The sequence below is a fragment of the Epinephelus lanceolatus genome, chromosome 8, assembly GCF_041903045.1.
Source record: "Epinephelus lanceolatus isolate andai-2023 chromosome 8, ASM4190304v1, whole genome shotgun sequence".
Taxonomy (NCBI): domain Eukaryota; kingdom Metazoa; phylum Chordata; class Actinopteri; order Perciformes; family Serranidae; genus Epinephelus; species Epinephelus lanceolatus.
In genome coordinates this window covers 37,008,783-37,032,649 of record NC_135741.1, presented here as the reverse complement: position 1 = coordinate 37,032,649, position 23,867 = coordinate 37,008,783, and the positions used below count along the sequence as shown (strand labels likewise).

At 39.0% G+C, this 23,867-nt stretch overlaps 1 protein-coding gene across 1 annotated transcript; it reads right to left on the bottom strand.

The window, feature by feature from the left end:
- Positions 1–2,417: 2,417 nt before the first annotated feature.
- Positions 2,418–19,262, bottom strand: LOC117258727 (protein-glutamine gamma-glutamyltransferase 5-like). Its single transcript, XM_033629833.2, has 17 exons — positions 19,125–19,262; positions 18,367–18,558; positions 16,790–17,026; positions 16,574–16,692; positions 16,339–16,467; positions 16,030–16,207; positions 13,610–13,745; positions 13,323–13,426; positions 12,849–13,088; positions 12,661–12,702; positions 12,530–12,571; positions 12,146–12,196; positions 9,151–9,207; positions 8,629–8,841; positions 8,348–8,508; positions 6,404–6,543; positions 2,418–3,684 (listed from the first exon to the last, which is right to left on the bottom strand). Exons 1-17 carry the CDS (start codon positions 19,234–19,236, stop codon positions 3,528–3,530), a joined length of 2,310 nt encoding a protein of 769 aa, XP_033485724.2. The 5' UTR covers positions 19,237–19,262; the 3' UTR covers positions 2,418–3,527.
- Positions 19,263–23,867: the final 4,605 nt, after the last annotated feature.

The window sequence follows — 23,867 nt, the reverse complement described above, 5'->3', positions numbered from 1 at the left end:
TCTCATTCCCAGGGTGTCAAATGATGTCACCTTGTTGCGCCCCTCAGTGTGCGATACCGACGATTTAGCGCTGAAGGCATCCTTTGGAGTTTTTATGAGACGCACCAGCCTTTCAACTAAATTCAATGTAAACCTATCCGATGCAATACACGATGCTGAGAGTAACTGACGTAGATGGTGAGAGGGTCCACAAAGGGTGGGACTGAGGGGAGGTAGATGAGTCAAACAAAGCCAAACGTTTGTCCATGAGACTTCAGGTCATATCTTTTGTGAAACCAAAAGTTAGTGTTGTTTTAAGGTAACATTACGTAATTTATGTACAGGCGTTGCGCACTGACACTTTTACGGCTTGTGTTGTTTACATAATGAACATATTTATCATTATCATTATCGTTTTTTCTAAACCTTACCAAGTAGTATTTTTGCCTTAACCTAACTGCGACCATTTCACATCATTAACCTCATGTTACAATGTGTTTCAGCTGTGTGTCACTGTGTGTTGTCACTAAAGGGTGTGTGCATCGCTCTGCTGAGGGGCATGATACAGTACGCTGTGGTAATGAGAACGGGTTGAATAGTTTGATCAGTCATCATGTCTTGTTAAAATGTAAAACCAACTGATTTAAGTTAACTGAACTTGAGATAACAAGTTCAAGTGATGAACGAGTTGCTAAAATGTTGGACTTCAACACAGGAGACCGCTGTTTGTTTCCTGTATATCTACCGTCAGTCAGCGCTGGTTTCCTTTCATCACGACCACAATCATCCCTGAACTTTGACCACATTTATTATTGCAACCCATAACAGAACGGAGGATAACAAAGTACACAATTTAAGCCCAATGTCACACCAACTTTCATCACTGTGAGCACTGTCTTTATTATCATCAGAGGAAACAACCATCAGCACGCTGTGGTAACCGAGTGGTTAGCTACTAAGCATGACATATAACTGCAACGTCCCCAGGTTCGACGCAAGCCTTGGGACCTTTGTTGCAATTCATACACCCTCCCCACTCTCACCTATTTCCACTCTGTCATCTGTCAAATAAAAGTGAAAATGCCAAATAGAATTTTAAATAAGAAACTACCATGACTTATTTTAACATGATAAAGAGAAGGCAGGTTTCAAGTGTAAAGTATGCATATGATTGCTTTAGACTACAAAATCTCTGATGAGTCAAATTTAAAGTTGAATTAACTTGAAATTAATGAAACCTTCGTATTTTAGTTCGTGACAAAGATTAGTTGATGGCAATAAATTCCTGAGGAAACAGACACACGGGTGGATACTCCAATGCTGCCATCTAGTGGTGTATATGACTTACAGCAATGCAGGACAGTCCGGCCTAAGATGTAAAGGGATAATCCACCAATTTTACATGTCACAGTGACGTCTGTATTGCAAACTGGGTGCGCAGAGCTTGAGAGACCAACCATTTATCAGACAGGGTGGGTCTAACTAAAGATAAAAGATACTTTGGCTTTACATATATGCAGAGATTGAAGGTTTTTTCAGTGACTCATATCAGGGAGTAAAGTCAGGATCACTCAGCCTTCAGTTTTGATTCTTTTGATTCTTCTTTTAAATCTCTCTTTGATATTCTCAGACTTAATCACAGTGAACTAAACCACTGGTGTGCCTGGCAGATATGCAGCACACAAGCTACTTTGACTTGACTTCTGTAACTATAACTTGTAAGGCAAGATCACAGTCATCACCTCACTTACCACATTGTCAGGAAGTCAAAAGCAACTGGGCATATTGTAGGGTGTTGACAGGACAGGCAGCTGCTTTTAACTGACGAATGAAAGGTTCTGTGACACTGGTATTAGCAAATGGACGCTTAGAATCTTCAATGGCAAGACTGACAAGATCAGGATGTCTGTGATTGTGATAGTATTTTGATAATACAGATGCAACCACCTAGAACCAACCAGTTATCAGTCAACTTCCAGCCTCTTGGAGTCCCCCTCCTTCTGATGTTATCTGACAAGGCATATCTAGATTGCACTGTTAACACACCCATTCATTCAACTGCAGGGTGTCACCATGTGATGGCACTTCCTTCACAAAAACACATAAACCAGTGAAATACACTGAAAGGCCATGTGGCATTTAAAAAATACATTATTAATTACATATTTGGATTCCCGACTGTTTTCATTCTCAAATATAAGAACGTTATCACATGTAAAATAGAGTGCATTCTTTATATATGCATTTTTCATTTAATTACTAAGAACTAAAGGATAGGATATCTCAGCCTTTCTGTGCAAGCTCCTCTGACTTGACTCATAACTTTCACTTGTAAGACATCAACTCACTGGCAGGAAGTCAGAGGCAACTAAATGTCCTGTGATATGGGTCAGCAGAGAGTGAGAATCCTCACCGACAAGTCTGGCAAGATAACGCTCTCCGATCATTATGATAACATTTTATTCATAAGTCACCTGAGGCCATTCAAAAAGATCATATCTGCTGCAAAATATTTAGTATGTATTCTTCTGTAAAGGAACAATCAGTGTGAAGACATTCATGCATGTACACTGTCGCAACACTTTCATTGGTTTCTTTTGAAACGTCTTCTTAGCTGCATTACAGTGAGCTCAAACTGGCTATTGGTCAGGTGATCATCTCTAGTCTAAGTGTGGGTACAACCGACCAGATAGAGGACATTTATTTGAGCATGAAAGTTGCTGACCTTGAAATTAAAAACTTGACTAAGAAATTGTTAACACAAGGTCCACTTACTATTTTTTTCCCAGAGCTTTCAGCTTAATCTCAGTCTTTATTGCCTGATAGACTTTACTCAGTAGTCATGAAGATATTTGTATCTCCAAGAAAATTAGATTTAAAAAAAAAATCATACCATATTACAATCATGTACTTTACGTTTTTGTATATGTATAAGTATTATCTTGTATTCAGTTTTTTAAGAAATAAATTATCACATACAGTAAAATGCAGAAATATGATATGATCATATATACAAGGGGCAGCAGTAGCTCAGTCCAAGGGGGGTACTTGGGTTGGAAACCGGATGGTCAGGGCTCAAGTCCCCGTCGGACCAAATATGGAGTGTAGACTGGTAGCTGGAGAGGTGCCAGTTTGCCTCCTGCACACTGCCGAGGTGCCCTCGAGCAAGGCATTGAACCCAATTGCTCAAGGCAGCCCCCTCACTCTGACATCTCTCCATTTAATGCATGTAAAGGTCCTGTTTGTGCATGTGTGTGTATTTTGGGTTTGTGTGTATATGACAATAGAATGAAAAAATATAATCTTTAATAATAAAGTATTTCTTCCTGTTATTATTATTAATTATGCAGAATGGATCATTAAATAGAGACTGTCTGCGTACATTTTACTGAGAAATGAAAATATTTTATCTTTGCCTGAGATGTCTTCGCTAAAACAGATATCAATATACAATATTGAAAGAATAAAAAGCATACTTCCTGCATGTATCAGTGCAAAGAAATGATTTTGTCATTATTAAACTTTTTCAGAGGATGGACTCTTCAGTGTCATGCAGTCGCGACAGAGACTTTGTGGAAGCTCCTGGAAACGATGCTGGGGCTTTGGCTGTGGGAGAACGTGGCCATCAGCAGTTTGGTGCCAGGTGATGTGGCCATGATGGACACCGTCTTCTCTATCTTCTCTCCGGACTGCAGGAGAACCAGTCTGGTAGAGAGAGGAGAGAATCTTAACAGACATTCTTCACGGAAGATTTTTTGACATGTCATAGTAGGAAAAGCACAGGTGTATTTAAAACAAAAAAACATCAGTGATTGCTGGATTCCACTTGGGGGAGGGGCCTGTTATTGCACATGTTGATACACTGCATTAGCTTACTCTGACACGTAATGGAACTGAGCCATTGATGATGTCATAAATTTCACCTGTGCTTTTCCTCCTTTTACAAGTCAAAATGTGAAAAAGGTTTTATCTTTCAGCATTTCAGCTCTCACAAAGACCCACACAGAATATTTCTCAAGCAGCTTTGAAACAGTCTGGAGATCCACTGTTCTGCACAAGAGTCGGTAATAATATTGGACAATGAATTAAAGGGCATTTGGCATGATATTTGATGCTCCACAGCACAAACGATTATATTATATCTATGTGTGTGTGTCTGTGTGTGTGTGTGTGTGTGTGTGTGTATGTGTGGGCGATGTTGGCGCGGTGCTGATTAATACCACCAATTATTCAACGAATCCTTTGCCAGATAGAGAGATTTCTCTGGCTCCCTGAAATAATGTTCTGCTCTTTCTCAAGCCAAAACAGCAAATGCCAAAGCCGTTTTATTGTTCGGTATTTAGCACAGTGATGCATTACCTCTTACAGTAACTACATGCTTCTGCTGGATCTTTTCTCTAATTAGCAAGCTTATTCCTCTCTGGGGTAAAACTTTTGCTTCATTGTCTATGCCAATAAAAAAGCCACCATGGCTCCAGGAGACTGAAATAAGAGAGAAATAGGACCAAACCAGAGAAAGATGGATTTAAAACTTTTCAAACTTTTATTGGAAAAGTTTGTCTGGTTGAAGCTAAAAAATAGGTAAAGGAAGGGTGAAGCAGAGGAAACAGGAAATTAAAGGCACAGTTCACCCCTAAATCAAAAATACATATTTTCCTTTTCAATTTAAATCGTTTTGGTGTAAAATGCTGGAGTAAGTGTTGGAGATGTCAGCTGTAGAGATGTCTGCCTTCTCTATGGAACTAGATGGTAATTGGCTTGTGGTGCTCAAGGCACCAAAAATATATATTTAAAAAACTGAACAGCAATGTGTCTTTCAAGAAGTCATGACTCAGTCACTCCAGATAATCCACAGACCTTGTTGTGAGCAGTATCGTGTAGGAACTATTTTCTTTCTACAGAACTACACCTGCCAACCAAATCACTGTGCATCTACTGTTAGCGCACATAGCACCACTGAGCTAGCTAATGTTACAGCTCAGCCAAGGGGAATGCCATTAATGTTTATATCTCGCACTGTCATGAGCCTGTGTCTGTGTGATTATACAGTTGGTGGGTGAACTTCACAAGTAAGAGAATAGTTCCTACATTAAACTACTCCAACAAGGTCTGTGGATCATCTTGAGTAATCAGGTCGTGATTTCTGGAAAGATACATTGCTGTTGAGTTTTTCAAATGTATGTTTTGGCACTTTGAGCACCACAAGCCGAGTGCCATCTAGTAACATTGCGGCTGATATCTCCAACACTCTGCAACTCACACCAAAACAATCTAGATTGATAAATAGCACTACAAGTAAGGGAAACACATGTATTTTTTGTTCCATTTAAATACACTTCAGTGGCATTTAGCACTGAACAAGCAATACAAAGTGGCAGGAGCAAAACACACTTATGACAGAGCCTGAGCCTGAGCCTGAGCCTGAGCCTGGCCACTGAGACTGGTCAACACAGACAAACCTGGCAACTCAGAGGAAACAGATTGTCTAAGTTCTGCCGGGGTAGAGGTAGATGACACACAATGCAGCCTGTTTAAAGACAAAGGTACCAAGACCATGACATGCTGTCAGACCAAAACAAAATTCAACATTTACTTGAGTCTGAAAATGCACACAGTGAGCAAAGTTAAACATGTCACACAACTAGATTTGAAGACATACTGTATTTGTAAAGTTAAGTGAATAAAGTTTGTTCTTAAATGAACAGGAATGTTAAATATGTCAAAGCATGTGACACGTTTAAAAGAAATCAGAACAACACATAAATATGTCGTCTTTTTTTATCTATATCTTTTTCCTTATACGGTTTTTCTGTGGTTTTCACCATTACATCCAAATATTAAGTTATTGCCACCTTTCCACATATATTCTTTTATTTATTTATGTGCTATCTGCAGCTGTTTGATTTTCTTTCATTATACAACTGTATGCTATTACATGCAAAACATTTGTTATCCCTTTTTCAGTCTGAACTTCTACATTCATATTGTATCCCTTGCGCAATCTGTTTTGCCAATAAAGAAAACAGAACTTTGAATGTAAAATAAGGATAGGAAAAAGAAGAGGGGATCATTGTATGAATATATAAATAAATTTAACCACTGAGGCTGATGGTGCTTTACACTCACAGAGCTACATGACCACATACGGATGTATCAACATTATGTTCCTGCTGCTACAAAAACACACCTGACAGCATTCCCAGACTGCATTCCTCAGACACTTGAGCTACGAACCATCTTTTCCTCCTGGCTCAAGACATATTTGTGTAACACTGACACAGGAATGTGACCACAGAGCTGGTTGTCTTTATTTTTTTTATGACACTGTTGTGGTCCCACAGAGCCATGCAGGCAGCAACCACGAGTATCACTTGAGAATGATGATTTATTGTGTCTTTTGAAGTACGACTGTAAACAGACTTACCTGGCTTCGTGTTTGCCCTGTAACAATCCAGATCCCTCAACAGTCAGCATAGCTCCTCTCAGAGATTTGGTAAATGTGTTGATGAAGGACACCTGAGCTGTGTGCTCCTTCGTCATCTGGATGCTGTCCCCTCCTTCAATCTGGGAAATAAATACAGTTATGTGATAGATGTAGAGGCTAAATGAGAATTTTGTCTTCTTTCACTCATGCAAATCACCTGTTACTTCATGAAAAACTAGTTCTGTTGATGTGGTTGTGCCATGTCCACAACAAATTGTATGATGAGAGCTGTTATCTACAGAGCTTCTTCTGCCTGGAATGTGTTCCCTGCCAACATCAGACTGATTTTTTTGTTTGTTTGTTTGTCTGTTTTGTGGAAGCTAATTAGGATCCAAATTAAGAATGAAGAGTATGTTTTTTGGTGAGCCAGTGTCCTATACCCTCTATGCCTTTTACCCTAACACCAGCTCCACACCAATGCAGCACAATGCAGTGCAAAGATCTGCTAACTGAGGAAATGATTAGACTTTGATGAAGATCAGTGGGGTTTTGAATCAGGGCTGGGTATCAGTACTCTATACCTTTGAGGTACTGACCATAATAACCCAGTACCAAGTCGTATTGAAACTTCTCGAGTCAAACAATACCCACATTCAATCTTTTTCTGAAAAAAATACTGTTTGTATGATTTTTCTTGCAGCCAATCACTGAAAGTGTTCAAATTAATGCAACGTGATTGGCCCACTACTGCAGCAGTTATACAGTCTGTGGTGTGGTGAAGTCTAGCACAGTGTATCTGATGGAGCTGGCAGTTCAGCGTGCCAAAATGCCACCAAACCATTGGAAAGTATGGCTGTACAACACGCCTGCAGCATCTGGTGGCATTTTACGCAACAGAGTGCTTCTATTCACGTGATAGGTACTGAATGAAGTAGTAAAAAAAAGGTATCAAATGAAGTACTCTATTGGTGTCTGTATCATTTTAAGGCTACTGGTATTAGCACTGGTATCATCATTTTTTAACAATACACAGCCTTATTTTGAATACCACAATCCTCTCCCTTTGTGCGCAAACATGAACTTGTGACCTATCTATGTATTTGTATTTGTATTTGTATTTGTATTAATTGGGAAAAAAAGTATATGTATAAAAAAACACATATTTGACTTTTTCACACTGAGTTCAATTAAATGTGCAGGAAAACCAAGATAGGTGAGAATATTGTCTTATGACAATGCGTCACAGCTGACAAAAGACTAACGTTTGGGGACTGGAATTGTGATACCACATTTCATGCAAAGGATTGATAACTGATAATTGATTACTTTCATTTTTGGCAGAATAACCCGAGTATGACAATCTCTGCTAATTACTCATTATGAGAGTACAAATCAATACTATTGACCTCAAGTCAGGTGGGTGTGATCCAGATGTGCTTAGATTTCTAAAAATCATCCATCTCAAGTAGAAATATATGTTCTGCTCAAAAGGGGAATATCAACTCAGCTGCAAAAATTAAAAAAAAAAAACATTAAAATTACAACTGCCAGTACTTTTTTCGCAGCACAATGGTTATTGTGACCTCTGAGACTGTAAGAGTGAGTATGACAGGGGAAGTAACTGACTTCACTACTGTTTATGGCAGATTCTGTGCATCATATGATGTGATAAAAAAAAAACTGTGATATGACTTAGTGAATATAAAAAGTTCTGAGATGTAGGTCACCACACTATAGAGAGGGGCGATTGGTGCTGAATGCTTCTCTGATATGAATTTATGTCTTTGTTCCTCATTAAAATAGCTCCATCCTGTCACGGATGGTATGTGAACTGACAGAAGACAGAAGATCAAAGTGAAGAACAATAAAGAAGAAATATAAGGAAGACAACACTCCATCATTTATGTGTGAGCTGCAGAGTAGGGGGGCTGGATGCTGCTGTACCTCTATGGTTATCTGTGGTGGTTTTATGTTGAACTCCTGCAAAGCCAGGACCCTTTCTTTGGTTATCATGTCCTTTATCACCACTGCCACGTTCACAATGTCATCACCTACCAGGACCGACTCGTACTCAGAGGGAGGGATAGTGTGGTGCAGCATCACAACTGCAGAGAATGTAAAAGATGTGGGAAAAATGAACATCAGAGAAACAAATTGTGGTTGTTTTAAAGTTCAAATGCCAAAGTGTCCTGTGACTGTCCACATTCATACTGCCCTCTCCTCACCTTCACCCGGCTGTATGCGCACTTCTTTGTGTGTTTTCCAGAAGCTCTCCTGTGGGTTGCTGTTGTACTCCTTCACCTGAGCATTGAGGTGTTCCATCAGGATCCTGGGGCTGCTCGACTGGTTTGTGACCGTCACACACATGGTGATGTTCTCACCCACAGATGGCACCCCATCCATATTTAGGGACACCTCCAGAGTGGGTGACGTTCCTCCTAGAGATGAAGGGGAGAGATGTGTGTGTTGTTTCAAATAGCTAGCAGATAAACCGATGACGAAAAGATCACTTTTGTTACATGTGTTAGATGAACTACTGCTAATGGTGCAGGGTGTTCATGACAGTTTTAGTCCATGGACACATTGGTTTTTGTGTCTGATTTAACACAAAAATTATGTAGACATCCCTTCAAATTAGCAGGTGGAGCTGCCTCAATCACAGGTGATCAAAACTGCTACTAATATTGATATTTCTACTAAGCACATTACTACTTAATAGCACATTTATTTTTAGACATGGTGCTTACCTGCTCCACCCACTGCTGGAGTAGAGTGCAAGGCAGACTGTGTGGAAGTACACATTGCTGTAAAAGTAAAAGGGATTTTGTCATTGCAAAAATAGAAAGAGTATCAAAGCTTATAACTTATATTTGTGAACACTTTCGTTGCCCCTGATGCTTTGTTATGGGGTGCCGTTTATAAAGTGGCTCAAGCTGAAAATAACATCAACATTTTGCCACATTTAGCTTCAAACAATGTTTAGAAAAGTGTGAATTTTTTAACGTCACCTTTTACCACATTTACAGCAATATTTGTTAACTTAGAAATATATTAAATAGTTAAATCTAAATATTAAATGTGGCACCTAAATGTTAAATGTTAAATCTAAATCTAAATATTAAATCTAACTCTAAATACTAAATGTTAAATCTAAATATTAAATATAAATATAAATATAAATGTTAAATCTAAATGCTCAATATAAATATAAATCTAAATGTTAAATCTAAATCTAAATGTTAAATGTTAAATGTAAATGTTCTGGGTGAAACTAAATATTTAGCTAATATGCAAATTCACACTGCCGGTCACCGGAAGTACCAAAATAAAAGCTCGAGATGGTCAGACTGTTTATAGAATCAAATAACGAATTAAAACCAACTTATCGGGGGAAATGAACACTTGAACATACATTAGCGTGATAATAACTATCTAAAACAACAAGAAACGTGTTTGGAGAAATTTTATTTGATGTGTACTTTGAGTTATTAGTGTCCCTTCGGAGGGAATCACCTTGTTGTTTACAAATACTTCCGGGTAGAAAACCAGCGGAGTTTAGCTACATATATATATGCATATCTCACATTTTTCACATCACTGTATCACGGTTTAGACTAATCTGGTGTTTGTGAAGTCTATAAACACAATGATTGAACAAACATTACTATCATGTTCTGAAATTAATAACATGGTTATCGTAGATTAGCGGGGCTAACCGTTAGCTGTTAGCCCCGCTAGCGGTGTCTGTAATGACTCATTAACTCTAAACGGTCCGTGAAAAAAATATTTTTTCCAGCGGATGTCTTAGTTACAACATGATTGAGCTAACTGGAGTAGTCTCATGTCATATCCGACCACGGGAGGCTTTTAACAGATGACGTCCTGATAGCTTTGCTGCTGCTGCTGCAGCCACTGATGCTTTCTAGACCTCGTGATTTCCCAAAACTGAATAAATACCACACATCGCAGCACAAAACTGCATTGCTAGCTCAATCATGTTGTAACTAAGACATCCGCTGGAAAAAAATATTTTTTTCACCGACCATTTAAGAGTTAATTAGTGATTACAGACACTGCTAACGGGGCTAACAGCTAACGGTTGTTAGCTTAGCTTAGGTTGTTAATCCCTCCGAAGGGACACTAACAACTCAAAGTACACGTCAAATAAAATTTCTCCAAACATGTTTCTTGTTATTTTAGGTAGTTATTATCACGCTAATGTATGTTCAAGTGTTCATTTCCCCCGATAAGTTGGTTTTAATTCGTTATTTGATTCTATAAACACAGTCTGACCATCCCGAGCTTTTATTTTGGTACTTCCGGTGACCGGCAGTGTGAATTTGCATATTAGCTAAATATTTAGTTTCACCCAGAACATTTAGATTTAACATTTAACATTTATATTTATATTTAGCATTTAGATTTAACTTTTAGATTTAGATTTAGCATTTAGATTTAACATTTATATTTATATTTAGCATTTAGATTTAACATTTAGATTTATATTTATATTTAGCATTTAGATTTCACATTTAGATTTAGATTTAGATTTAGATTTAATATTTAGATTTAGATTTAGCATTTAGATTTAACATTTAGATTTAGATTTAAAATTTAGATTTAACTATTTAATATATTTCTAAGTTAACAAATATTGCTGTAAATGTGGTAAAAGGTGACGTTAAAAAATTCACAATACTTTTTTAAACATTGTTTGAAGCTAAATGTGGCAAAATGTTGATGTTATTTTCAGCGTGAGACACTTTACAAACGGCACCCCATACTTTGTGACAATATTACCCATTTTCCACCAAAAGTAACAGGTACTTGCAGGTTTTTTAAACATAGGAAAAAATGCTAAAAATGAAAAATAAAAACAACAGTAATCTATTAAGTGGCTGGTAGATTTTGGAGTCCACTAGCCACAATGGCAGATTGACAAAAAAGTTAGTTTCCAACACTGCAATGGACCTCTTTCTCATTTCCAGTGGACCAAAGTCATGTACATAGCTCTGCAGTAGATGAGTATGCCTTTCTGTTTTTTTTTTGTTTTAACTTGTGTGTCACGTTTGACAGAAAACAGGATTTTTAAACAGTAGAAAGCAGCATGGAGCCCAGTGAAAATCTTACACTGGTTACATCTTTTTTTTTTATATCTGTTACTTATTTAGACTCTCTCTTCAACTTGGTGACAACTAGTTTTGAACAATATTCCAGGTCTGCTTGTAAGGAGACAGATGGAATTTATGGCGGCACATCATTGCATCACAACAGAAAAGGAAGACATAGCTGCAGCCATAATAACAATAAGCCACTTAATTCATTTACTTTCTTTATCATACATTAAGAAGGGATTCACAATTTGTAACCCTTACATTAAATTTAAACACCTCTCTTTTAAACTAAAATTTCAAAACTAGCTAAATGCTAACTTAGCTTTTCCTTCAGAGCTTTTGTTCAGACCAAATGGTAGAGGGGGATGATCGTGTAGGTATGGTGGGCAGGTCATGGAGCTGCTCCAGCTGCATACCTATTCAGGGCAAATCTGGGTGGTGTCATGTTTCTATCACTGCCAATGTGATCTGATTGGAACTAGAGCCAATAAATCCCCCTGACTACTGCAGAGTCATGTGTCCCAAGAATGAATGTTGATTGTAACCTTTTCCACTGAGGTCTAAAGCCAGAAGTTAGTGGGTTTTTTGTGCAGTGGGAAAGGGGATTATGAATAGTATGAAAGCTTACGTGCTCCAAGTAACACTCGCGTGGACTGCTGAGCAGTATGTGACATAAACCCTGCAGTTAAAGGGAGAAAAAAATTTTGTCATGAAAAAAGCAAATCAAATTCACGCCCTCAACAGACCACAAGAGGCAAACAGGAAATTGCATGATGGCTCTTTTGGCAAAGAGAAAACCACCTGTAAATCACTGTAACAGTGTGAGGCCATTGGCATTGTGGGTCATGTACAGGACAAAAAAAAATGACTCCACAGTGTTACTAGAAGTTAAAAAACTTCACAGGGAAACTTCAAGTTACAAACTAACTTCCATTTTAAGGTATTTGTGTGCACATATGTATGTTTGCATGGGGAAAGGAGGGAGAAAATGCTTTGTTACACAGCCACTGACCACTCTGCTTGTTCACTGTCACATTGGCTGCAAGTTGACCCCCTAAAAAGGACAGAAAATGGGGAGAAAAACTTCAAAATATGTGGAGAACAAAGATGGCTGTGAAGATGCTTTATCACACAACCACTGACCTCTCCATGCTGAGTGTCTGACAGTGTCTACTGGCTGCCCCCCTGAAAAGGAATAGAAAATAGGGAGAAAAACTTTATCACAAATGTGGAGAACAAAGACAGAAAACACCCTGCTTTACATCGTGCTGACTCATTTCACATATTGGCTTCTTTTTAAAGATGACACACTGGACTGTATCTGGTCTTACTTCTCTTGGGCTTATAAGTCTGTGTCAGATCCTGTGGTGTGTCTGAGCCGATGCTCTTGGTGTAGATCAGCTTTCCCACCCACTCAGTGTCCACCTTCCTCCCCACCACGAGTCCGTCACGCACGATCAGCCGTATGACGTCAGCATCAACAGAGGCATAGACAAAAGACGTGTCATAAAGGGCGCCAAGGCAACATCGCTGGATGGCGACTACCGGGCAAGGGCCACAGCAGAATATCCCTGCCGAGAGAGATGTGTGTACTGTTACATACTAGTTAGTTATCATTCACAAATAAGTCACACTATGTATTGGTTTTCACTTTCTGTGACATTTACTCAAGAAGGAAGCAATTACATTCAGTTTTTAAGTACGCCGTGCAAAGTAAATGAGTTTTGTCCAAATTTGAAAACTTTAAAATGAAAAATTAAAATCCAATTGACAGCTGTTTAAACCCTCTTGGGGCAGGGGCTCACCTGCGCTCTTCTCCTGGGGGGTTGGGTCCACTACCTGCCAGCCATCAAAGCCTGCACCAAGGTCTGGTCTCCTCATCCAGCACTCCACCCACACATGGAAGTTCCTGCAGGAGGACACACAGGTATGGATGCACATAAACATTTACATGCACTCTTAACAAATGAGTATCATAGCCAGTCTGTTCTAACATTGGCTAATGTTAGAACAGACAACAATTGGGGCAAGTGTAGTAAACAAGTAAAAGACAAACAGATATCTTTGTAGTCAGAGAACAAGAGGGACAAACCAAATGCTGTCCTTTGACAGGCTGAGCTTTTCCCCTTGGCTCGAGTAATATTCTTCAATTTTCAGGTTGCCATTGCTGTCATGGGCTGAGTTAAAAGCTGTCACCACCCTGGAGGGAATCCCCAGCACTCTCATCACTGAAAAAAAGGCAGTCTCAAACATTATATGGACCGGGATATTGAAATCATCTATACTGACAAATTAAGGGTTGAAATGACGTAGTGATGAAGATGATATTGTAAAAGTCAGTCCACACAAAATACGAAAACAAACAAACAAAAAAAAAACCCCACATATTTTCTCTCTTTGCCCTAATGGTCATGCAGATACAGAGCTTAACTTCCCATCAGGGTCAACCCGCGGACACCAACAGAGGTAAATCAGAAAATACATGTCTTTGTTATTTAAGTAAACCCTCCATCCCTTCGATCACATTCACACAGTATGAACTGAGCTAGCAAGATCAATATGTATCCAACAAAAGGCATCAAACACAATCAGGCAGATATTGCAAAACAAGTGAGATTTGATTCCGATGGGATTAACATTACAGAGGGAGGTGGAGAATAAAATATTCACTGTGGTCCTTGGTATTTTAACTCATCGTTCCAGGTGACAAATTTCAGGATGTGGTCTGAAATAGATATATAGATATATGTACTATATGTTAGTGTTTCCATCCGTCACATTAGCAAAAACATTTTTGACTTCCTGCAGAAAAAAAATCCACTTTAAAACACAAAGATGTTGCTCTGTGCAGGATTGAAATTAGAGGAGGACCAGCCATTTCACAGAAAAACAGCAGGTAATTGCATCTGTAATTATCAAAGGGATGAATAAATACCCACAAACATGCCCCAGATGAGATTAAAATCACTGACCATGTTAGACAATCTTCCAACTTCCTACTGAACAGTGTTCCTCTAAAAGATATTTCCTCATTTGTCTCCTATAGGTGTTCCACTGGATTAAGATTTGGTGACTATAAGGACCACAGCTTATGATGCCGCAACTTTTGCAACTTATTAACAGTGCTGATTTCTGGAGGAATGAGCGGTTAATAAATGGGATAAAACCAGAGACCTGCACGGGACTATTTTCTTATTCCAGCTCCTGCTGGATTTCTGACCATTCCCATCCTGTCCCGCAGTGTTAGCTACTTCTTGCTTAGCCCTATGCTTACCTGAATCAGGATAAAATAATTTTGTCATGCAGCATACCAGATTTTCCAAATGTTATTGTATCAAATTGAATTCTGATAGCGAAATGAGTCATTTCATTGGAGCTGTAATGTTCATATTAATCCACTATTTTGCTCTGCAACAGTAGCGATAGAGTAGGCTACGGCTGAGCTTATGATGTGAGCACAAGTTTGACTAACTTTGTTGTGCACTCTTGTGGCACACACAGAGAGGGCCACTGAAAAGACAGACTTTAGCACTGATAAGGAATAGCGCCCCCCTTTTTGTTGTATTTCAACAAATCCAGGGACCTGCAGTTTATTTTTTGACCACCTGCTCCCAACTACAGATTTGTGCAGGGTCCTAATGCAGTCCTCTAGATGAAACCAGTAAATATCATGGACCAATATAAGTATCACTGTTATAGTCTACAGCTCTATCTGCATGGGACTAGTATCGCCCGGGGGCCTCATGTGATTTAGAAACTACTTCCCCACGTCTCTGTTTTGCACAATGTGTTCACACAGCATAAGTTAAGTCTGTATTCAACTCAGATTTTTTGAAATTATCCTCCAGATATGATGCGTACAGTCATTTGTAACCTCCTTATTTTCTAATTCTGGCACACATTGTCCCATGTCAGAAGTCCATCTCATCATCTTTCAAGATTTTGCTCTCCTGATGGTTTTGAGCTTGCTCTTTTTGCGAATGGGTTTCCATACTGTGCATAGAGATGAGCCTCCTGCACCCAAAAACCTGTCAAAGATTTACAATTGCCAACGCAGCCTCTGTAATTCTCGGCCCAGAAAGAGGCAGACAAAAGCCAAGGAGAAAACAAATAACCTAAAAATAACCCCAAAATGTTGATTCGCAGGGGACTAATATGCACATGACCTCTATGTTTGGCGAAACATGTTAGGTAATTTGCAGTGGAATTTTTAGTTAACAAATTATGGACATGGCTCGGGATTGAGATAGCAGACGTGATAATGTAGTCACATATAAAATAGCCACATGTAAACAGGGCTTTAAACTCATGTAGGTGGGATTAGCTTGTCCTGCTTGGAACTGTAAGAAACTGAAACCTTCAATAACTTTCTGACTCCTAGACATGCTCAAAGGCCAATTCAAATTCAAGAGATGTAGTGCAACTGCTTGACATTACAGATAGCTCAATAAGACTTAAATGTCACCTATGACTTTGGCATAAATACACTCGTGTCCTAATTATTCAAAGTACCTGTGCAGAGGACAGATGCAAAGACCCAGCACTGTCCGTAGCGCACGGGGCTGCAGTTGGACGAGACCCAGTGGTGAAGGATGTCAGCGCTGCCGCTCCACTCTGTAGGCTTGACACCACCTTTATAGCTGCCGTGCCACTTCCCCTCCAGGATACCTAGGTCATCGTTACAGTTCACCTTGGGCAGGAGGAGACACATTAGACACTGCAGGGAAAACTGCCTCTCAATAAATTCCAGTCATGTTATTGAAAATATTAGTAAAGAATTTGGCATGAGAGGGAATGTGTGTGCAGAGTGTTGTTTCTCACCATAGCACAGATCACCCTGCTGAGGTAGACAGGGTTTGATCGCAGAATGTAGTCTTTGTTTTTGTCCTTGAGATGCTGTGGGCTGACCTGCAGGAGTGTCAGACATGCGTCGAGGACCCCAGGCTCATACTGCACACATGGAAACACAAAAATAGCTGTACTATAATCTTATCTGCAAACAATGCTGGGATTATACATGATCCATGTAGCTGCATGTCAAAAGAGCATCACATACCTGACCAAACGACCAGGGCCGCCTAGATATGTTTAGATAGGTGCCCATGTACACCAGCCCGTAATCACTCTTGATATACTCTTGTATTTGGGCATCCAGTGGCATGTAAACTGGATCATCTGAAAGGCATTGGCAGTGACAGAAATGACCTCTATTTCAAGGTAACAGCCAAAAGTGTAGACAATAACAGGAAGGAGTATTACTACACGGACCCACCTTTCAGCCAAGGGTTGCAGAGAAGCACAAATGCTCCCATCTTATAGCTCTGTCTGGTCTGTATGGTCTCTATGTGGATGAAGAGGTGATAGACAGCCACTGAGGACTGAACGGGGGAGCAGATGTGGATGGTGACTGACTTAGGATGCACTTCGCTTGGGTGGATTTTGGCTGACCAGCGTTTGGGGTCAGATCCCTCTTTAGAGAACTGAACTGGGATCCTCTCTGACAGATCACCTGTATGGCGAACAAATCCAGTTCAGTTAAAATGAGACTATGTAACTTTTGAATGAAACAAAATACATAATTTTCCTCTTTAAAAAATAAACGTTGAATTCATAAGCAATAAAACACACAGCTGTTTTGCTACTCGGTTACACTTTTACATGCACATGCACACCATGGCACAGCCACCAGGAGCAATTTGGGGTTCGGTGTCTTGCCCAAGGATACTTTGACATGCAGACTGGAAGAACCAGGGATTGAACCATCCATTTTCTGATTATTAGATGACCCACTGTGACTCCTGAGCCACAGCCACCCATACAAGGTAAAGGCAAGGCTCATCCTTCCTTCACTTTCCTTTCGTGTGAGATGAAATAACTGATACCACTCTTGTGCCTTTGTGCTAAGGGACTGTTTGGTATTTATCAGAGGAGGGGAGTGGCTCAGGTGTGGCTTCTTTTTTCCTTTGTTTTGTTTTTTTATGTTGACCCTCAAGCCTCTCCAAGTTAATGGAGGAAAATGCATGACCCTCCTTCTACCTTAACCAATCATATTTTTTCTACTCACACCAACTGTATGTAGTATTGGAGCCAATGCAATGAGCAGATAGCAGGGATGGAGTGAGAGTTATCACCAAAACAAACAGGTACTTTCTTTAACAAAATGCAAATCAAAAAGAGTATTGGTGCATGACAGCCACCCATCTGACCGCACAAAACCAACAAAATCTAATATTACATCACACACACACACGCACCACAATATGCCCACAGCAAGCATGCGCATACCAATGACAGTTTTTCCAAATAAACTGTAACATACACAACCAGAGCATCAGTAACTTGGCACGGTGGCCACTAATAGATTTGAAAAACTGTGATGATCAAAAGTTACTTGAAAACAAAATCCTGGAGCTAAAAAAAGCCTCGGTTACTTCAAACTAGACAGAGGTCAGAGGTCACCATACGGGACACACTTTTGTTATGCATGCACCACGTCCAGTAGGTGGTTAAGGTGAGGCACAAGGTCCAGCAAGGTTAAGATAAAGGTATAGATACCAATTTTACTGAGACCTGTTATTAGTATTTCCCAAAATGTTAAACTAGTCAATGCCAATAAAAGAAAAATGTTAAAGTGAACACATTGGCTCAGTAATATGAGTAATATCTGTACAAAGTTTTGCCTCTAAGCTACTGGTCATACCAGACCAAGTAAGGCTGTAGAAACATCACCCCAGAGTGTATCGAGCATGGGTGCTTTTGTCATTATTCCTAAGTAGGACTGTGTTTTTTCTTTCATAAATGACATGGTCTTGCTTTAAATGTGAGCAGACTTAATCCCATCTTTGATACCTAGCCAGACCTCCAGGACCAGGCTCTCTGTGCGAGGATTCCACGAGCCACGAAACAGCAGAGTAACTTTGAATGGTTTCCCTCGTCGCACCACCAGGTGCTTTTGGCTGAGCCCCTGTGTCTCATGGGAAATGTGGTTGTCATGAGCTTCGAAGTTGACCAACTTTAGTTGGCAGTGGCTACTGTCAGGGCCTGGAAAAACAAATGACATATCATATAAACCAGACTGACCTAAAGAGTGTAGGAAAAAACACTGCTTTCACTCCCAGGATACATCAGAGTGATCCATCACACACTAGAGAAATGGAGCAGGAGCTGAATATAAAGGAAGAGGGAAGAGGGCAGTTTTGGAGATAAAATTCCAAGACTTATTATTGTCAATGAAAACACTGGACTAAATATCTGTTAACTCTGCTGCATTTTCTTTTCACATAGCTGTTCATATGTTGAGAAACTGTTCTGTCTCTCTGTCACATACGGTACCTGCTAGACCATCCTCACATTCTGTCACTTTGCATGCTATCTACAACTATATATTAAACTTTACGGCCTACTCTTTGGATTTATTAGCTCCTCAGTGACCAAACAACTTCTTCAGGAGAATATCCTGGTAGAAATAGATAGATTTATACTGAGATAATACTTGCATGTAATGAATCTGATCTGGAATAGGTTAGTAAGTTTGTTAGAAAGTGTTTTGCCAAGCCAGAAATGACACGAATGAGTCTCAGTGAGCCTGATTAGCAGAGTGAACTCACCACAGCTGCTGTGTGTTGTCTTCTGCATGTAGTCCATGGTCTGACAGCAGGAGTTACAGGTGACTGAAGGAATTACTAACATGCTCCACCCTCCCGCAGCACCGATAAGCATCTCGCTCTCCCTCTTTTGTCGTTGCCATCCATACAGGGTATGCACCTTCCTCTGGAAACAAGACAGCGTATTTGTTTTGAACTCATCACTGCAGGTGCTGCAAGTGAACAATCACATTTTGAAATACTCAGGTTTTTGACAAGAACAGTTGAGTGCGTTTCTTTCCTTCTAAGTACATACAGTAAACAGTTTATGGCCTTTTAGTTAAACAATGTATTGAAAATAATTCAACCGATACAGCTAATACCAGAGCTGAAAGGCCCAGTGTGTCGGATTTAGGGGCATCCACTGGCAGAAATGGTGTATAATATTCACAACTATGTTTCCATTATTTTGACACACCTGAAACTAAGAATCATTGTGTTTTATCTAAAATGAGCATTTATATCTACATATAGAGCGGGCCCTCTTCCACAAACACTGGCTCTAGATAGGGCCATTCATGTTTTCGTGTCAGCCACTGTAGTTCTCCTACATGCAATCTGTGACCTCACATGACCAATCACATGTTTTCATAGGAAATGTTTCTTTGTTCTTCTTTGTTTGATTTCCAAAGTGACTGATTTCCTTTGTAGGACAAGTTTTTGCGTGTACCTTTCTCTCGAAAGATGTCGCAAGAGAATGAGAGAGATTACTTAGACTCCCCAATACACACTGATATCATTATCTACCATCATAACAACATTTTTGTGCTGGCTTCTGCACACAGTGGTCCATTGTGCAAGTCAAGCACCTGTGACAATCTTTTTAAACAATTATTAAACCACTGTTATTATTTTTAATCTAACTTGTCATTAAACTACATTTTTTGTTGGTCAGAAAAGCATTTAAGATCAATTTTTGCCACAAAATGCACATGAAAAGCACATTGATAACTGTGACTGTGATTTCCCACTTAAGAGGTAGCATTCTGAAGAAGAAAAAAAGAAAGTAAACAAAACAAATGAGGACTGTGGAGTGAAATTTTATCTAAAAATTAGTTGGACTTTTTGGGAAACAGGCAAATTTCTTTTCTCTCTCGCAGAGCTAGATGAGACAATCAGTACCAACCCTTAGAAAAACCGCAGCTTGTTTTTACCTTTTGGTTTTTGTATTGATTAACCAAACAGGATTGTAACATATTGACAATCAAAGAGACGTCAAGGACTTTAGGGTGAGCAGAGCAACATTCTAATGTGTTAGCTCTTTTTACCCACCAAAACTCAACAGAACAAGAATTACTTGGGATTTAATAGACAAAACAAGCTCTATGATGTGCCTAAAAAAATAGTGACCAGAAAAATAGAAACTCCCTGTAATAAATACAGCCTCTGTGTAAAGTCATGTTACTAACCTTTTGTCACCAAACGAGTGTCATCTCTGAACTGACACTCTGTTGACTACTTTTTCTTATGCACTGTCTTTCTCTGCTTGTTGTCTTGGGTGAACGGCTCCCTCTAGCTGCACAGATGAGAATGTATTTATTTATATGTAATGAATGCTGCTGAAAAATGAGTTAATGACCTCTAAATGTATTAAGGTACTTGAGAATGATAATTATTATGAGATAATGTGAAGTATATTTCCTCAAATTAGACACATTTTCCCCCAATTTGCTGATTACAGTAGTCAGGAGGAGAGTAACATAAGTGAGGTGGTGCAAAGATAACATGGTCAATGTCAGTAAGACAAAATAAATCACCCAAGGTTTCCTCCTACAGCCCTGCTGGTCCCTTTGCAGATGACAATAAACTTGACCATGAACTGTACAGACAGTAAAGTCCCCTGAAGCTAATTTGTGATTTAAGAAATTAGGGCTATATAAATAAAAATGACATAACTGTTAAAAATCACTATTTGCGTATGCACTGCAAATCTTTCTTACAATGCTGTGTAAATGTCTGTAGCTCCTCAAGAATTTCAGGCAATCAATTCATTCTTAAAGGAGTGCTGTGTAAGATTTGGGGGGTTACGCTGTATCTTTCAGTGAGGATTGCAGATTGCAACCAGCTGAAACTTCTCCCGGTTAGAATTCCTTCAGTATTCGCTGTCCAAGAGGTTTTGAGCAGGAGCTGGATTATCCACAGAGGTCTCCTCTTCTCCAAAACAAACCGTTATTAGGACTGGTAAAAACCCTGAAATGTCTGAAAATAAAAAAGCAATTTCACATTTAAAAAAATCTGTTTTTCTGACGCTGCTAATCACATTGGGGCTGCTAACGAAGGTGGCCAATGTGAAAATGCAAATGGCCCTATCTGGAGTTCGGTTTGTCTGTTCTGAGCTACTGTAGAAACAGCGGTACAACATGGTGGGCTTTGTGGATGAGGACCTGCTCCATATATAGACATAAACAGCTCATCCTAAGGTAATGAAAACACGTTTACTATTTCCAGGTGACATCATAATATTCAATCTCTGCCAATTTAACCCACTAAATCTTACACACTGGACTTTTAAGTTATGCCAAATTAATGCAAATGATTAAATGGGACACAATATTTTTGGTGTTAGTCACTTGTTTAACAGAAAGACGAGATGTGATGGAAATCGTTAATTTTTTTTATTTTTGTCAAAGGAAGTTTTGATACAAAAGGGCATATTGGGGCCCGTTAATAATTCACATGTACAAATCTGTATTTTTTTTATTATTTTTTTTACCCAGTATGTAGCAACAAAAATAAAATTTGTAAAAAAAAAAAAAAAAAAAAAAAAAAATTGATTGATTGATTGTTGAGTTGCTGGGTACGCTACAGTTTCCCTTAAAAAGCACTTTGAACAGTGACAATCAGGGTTGGAGTCAATTCACTTTCATTCTGTTGAACCACAGAAATTTAAGAGCATTTGTCAGCAGTTTCTAACAGTGACTTCAAGACATGAAAAGTCACCTTTATATAAAAATGAACACCTTATAAATATTAAGAGTGCTAAATAGCTCAGATCAAATGGCACATTTCACTATGAATTCCCATTTTTTTTTTAAGTTTTAACTGAAGGTGATTTGATTTCAACCCTGGTGCAAATCCTACCTTGAACTTTTTCAAACAAAACTCCACAAAAACCACACAAAACACCTGAAAACATTGCAATCTTTCACCACGGCCGCACACAAAATGAAATCCTGATTTGAATATTCATCAACAATTAAGATTTTTACCCCAAGAAGGCACTGCATTTGTCCTGCAGGGAACCAAAACGTGATGCAACATGACAGGCTGACAACATGAACTGCTGACATTCAGCAACAATGTCCATCAGTTCAGCTGTCGACAAAAATTAAATGCAGAGAAAGACGAAAAATATGATACATTCTAAGGGTTACAAACGGTGCCTAACATTTTAGTGGCTTGTAACACCGCTGTCAGTTGAACTTTTTTTTTTTTTTTTTTTTTTTAAGAAGTGTTGAAATTATACACTGATTTGATGGTTTCTACAGACCTGAAGATAAAGGAAATAAAAGATGACTGTAGTTATAGGGTTTTTTTTACACACATTCACATGACAGTTTGAGGCACCCAAAGGCGACACTATACATGTATAACCTTAGATCAGCCATGTTGCCTGCAACATGAAGATTTTTGTAATCTAAACTGATGTGACAGGGAAGGTTGCGACTAAAGAAGATATGAAAAATTACACATCAATCAGTTCAAAATGACAAACTGTATTCCTGAATATTTTTTTCTTGATTTTTTTTTTTTTTTGGGTTGCATCATTAGCCAATGCAAAGGTTGCACAGGCACAACAACAGGTAAGACAAGGAAATAAATTCTCTCTAAGGGAGAAAATATGGCAAAATATAAATGTGCTACTAATGAGAAGCTAATTTACAAACAACACCCTTCTTTTACCACTAAAATACACATCTGTCAATTTATGTTTTGCTCGGATTTAACTAGAATTGTTGGTGTAAAATTGTTTCCTGCCAGAAAATGAACAAATAATTTTGTACCTTTTTTCTATTAAACCCCCCCTTTTAAAAATAAATATGAAATTCAACAAAACAATTTGTACTTTCAACACACATGCACCCCCCCCCCCCGGCCCCCCCCCCACACACACACACACACACACACACACACACACACACACACACACACACACACATACATTAAAACCCAATACTTCAGGAATGCAAAAAACATGTTAGCTTACTTAACTTAAAACGAGAAAAAAGTTTAACGCAGACATTTCTAACTACAACAATACATGACACACATAGCAGGACAGTTTTTCACCTCATACTCTGAGTTCATGATGTAAAAACGTCTTTGTTATTGCTTTTTATTTCGACTGAAAATCAATGTGGTTTCTTAAGAACCAAGGCATGTAGTAGTATGTGGAGACGGAGCCTGATGTGAGTGTCGTAGAAAACAAGAAGGAACTGATCTTTTCGGGCTGAGATAAGATATCCTGGGTATCACCTCTATTTACATGGTCGAGGTCATTGATTTAAGGCATGTACATTAACTTTCTGAACTGATCTGAAGTGCATACACTGAACAATAACAGCATGTCCTTGTTCTGGATTCCTATCAAGAGCCAATCACCTCCACTTAACCCTTCCTGAAGTCAACACTGCTCTACACTGATTAGGCTGGTAAAAGCAAAGATGCAGTTTTAATTCATACATTGTATAAAAAAAACCCACTCTG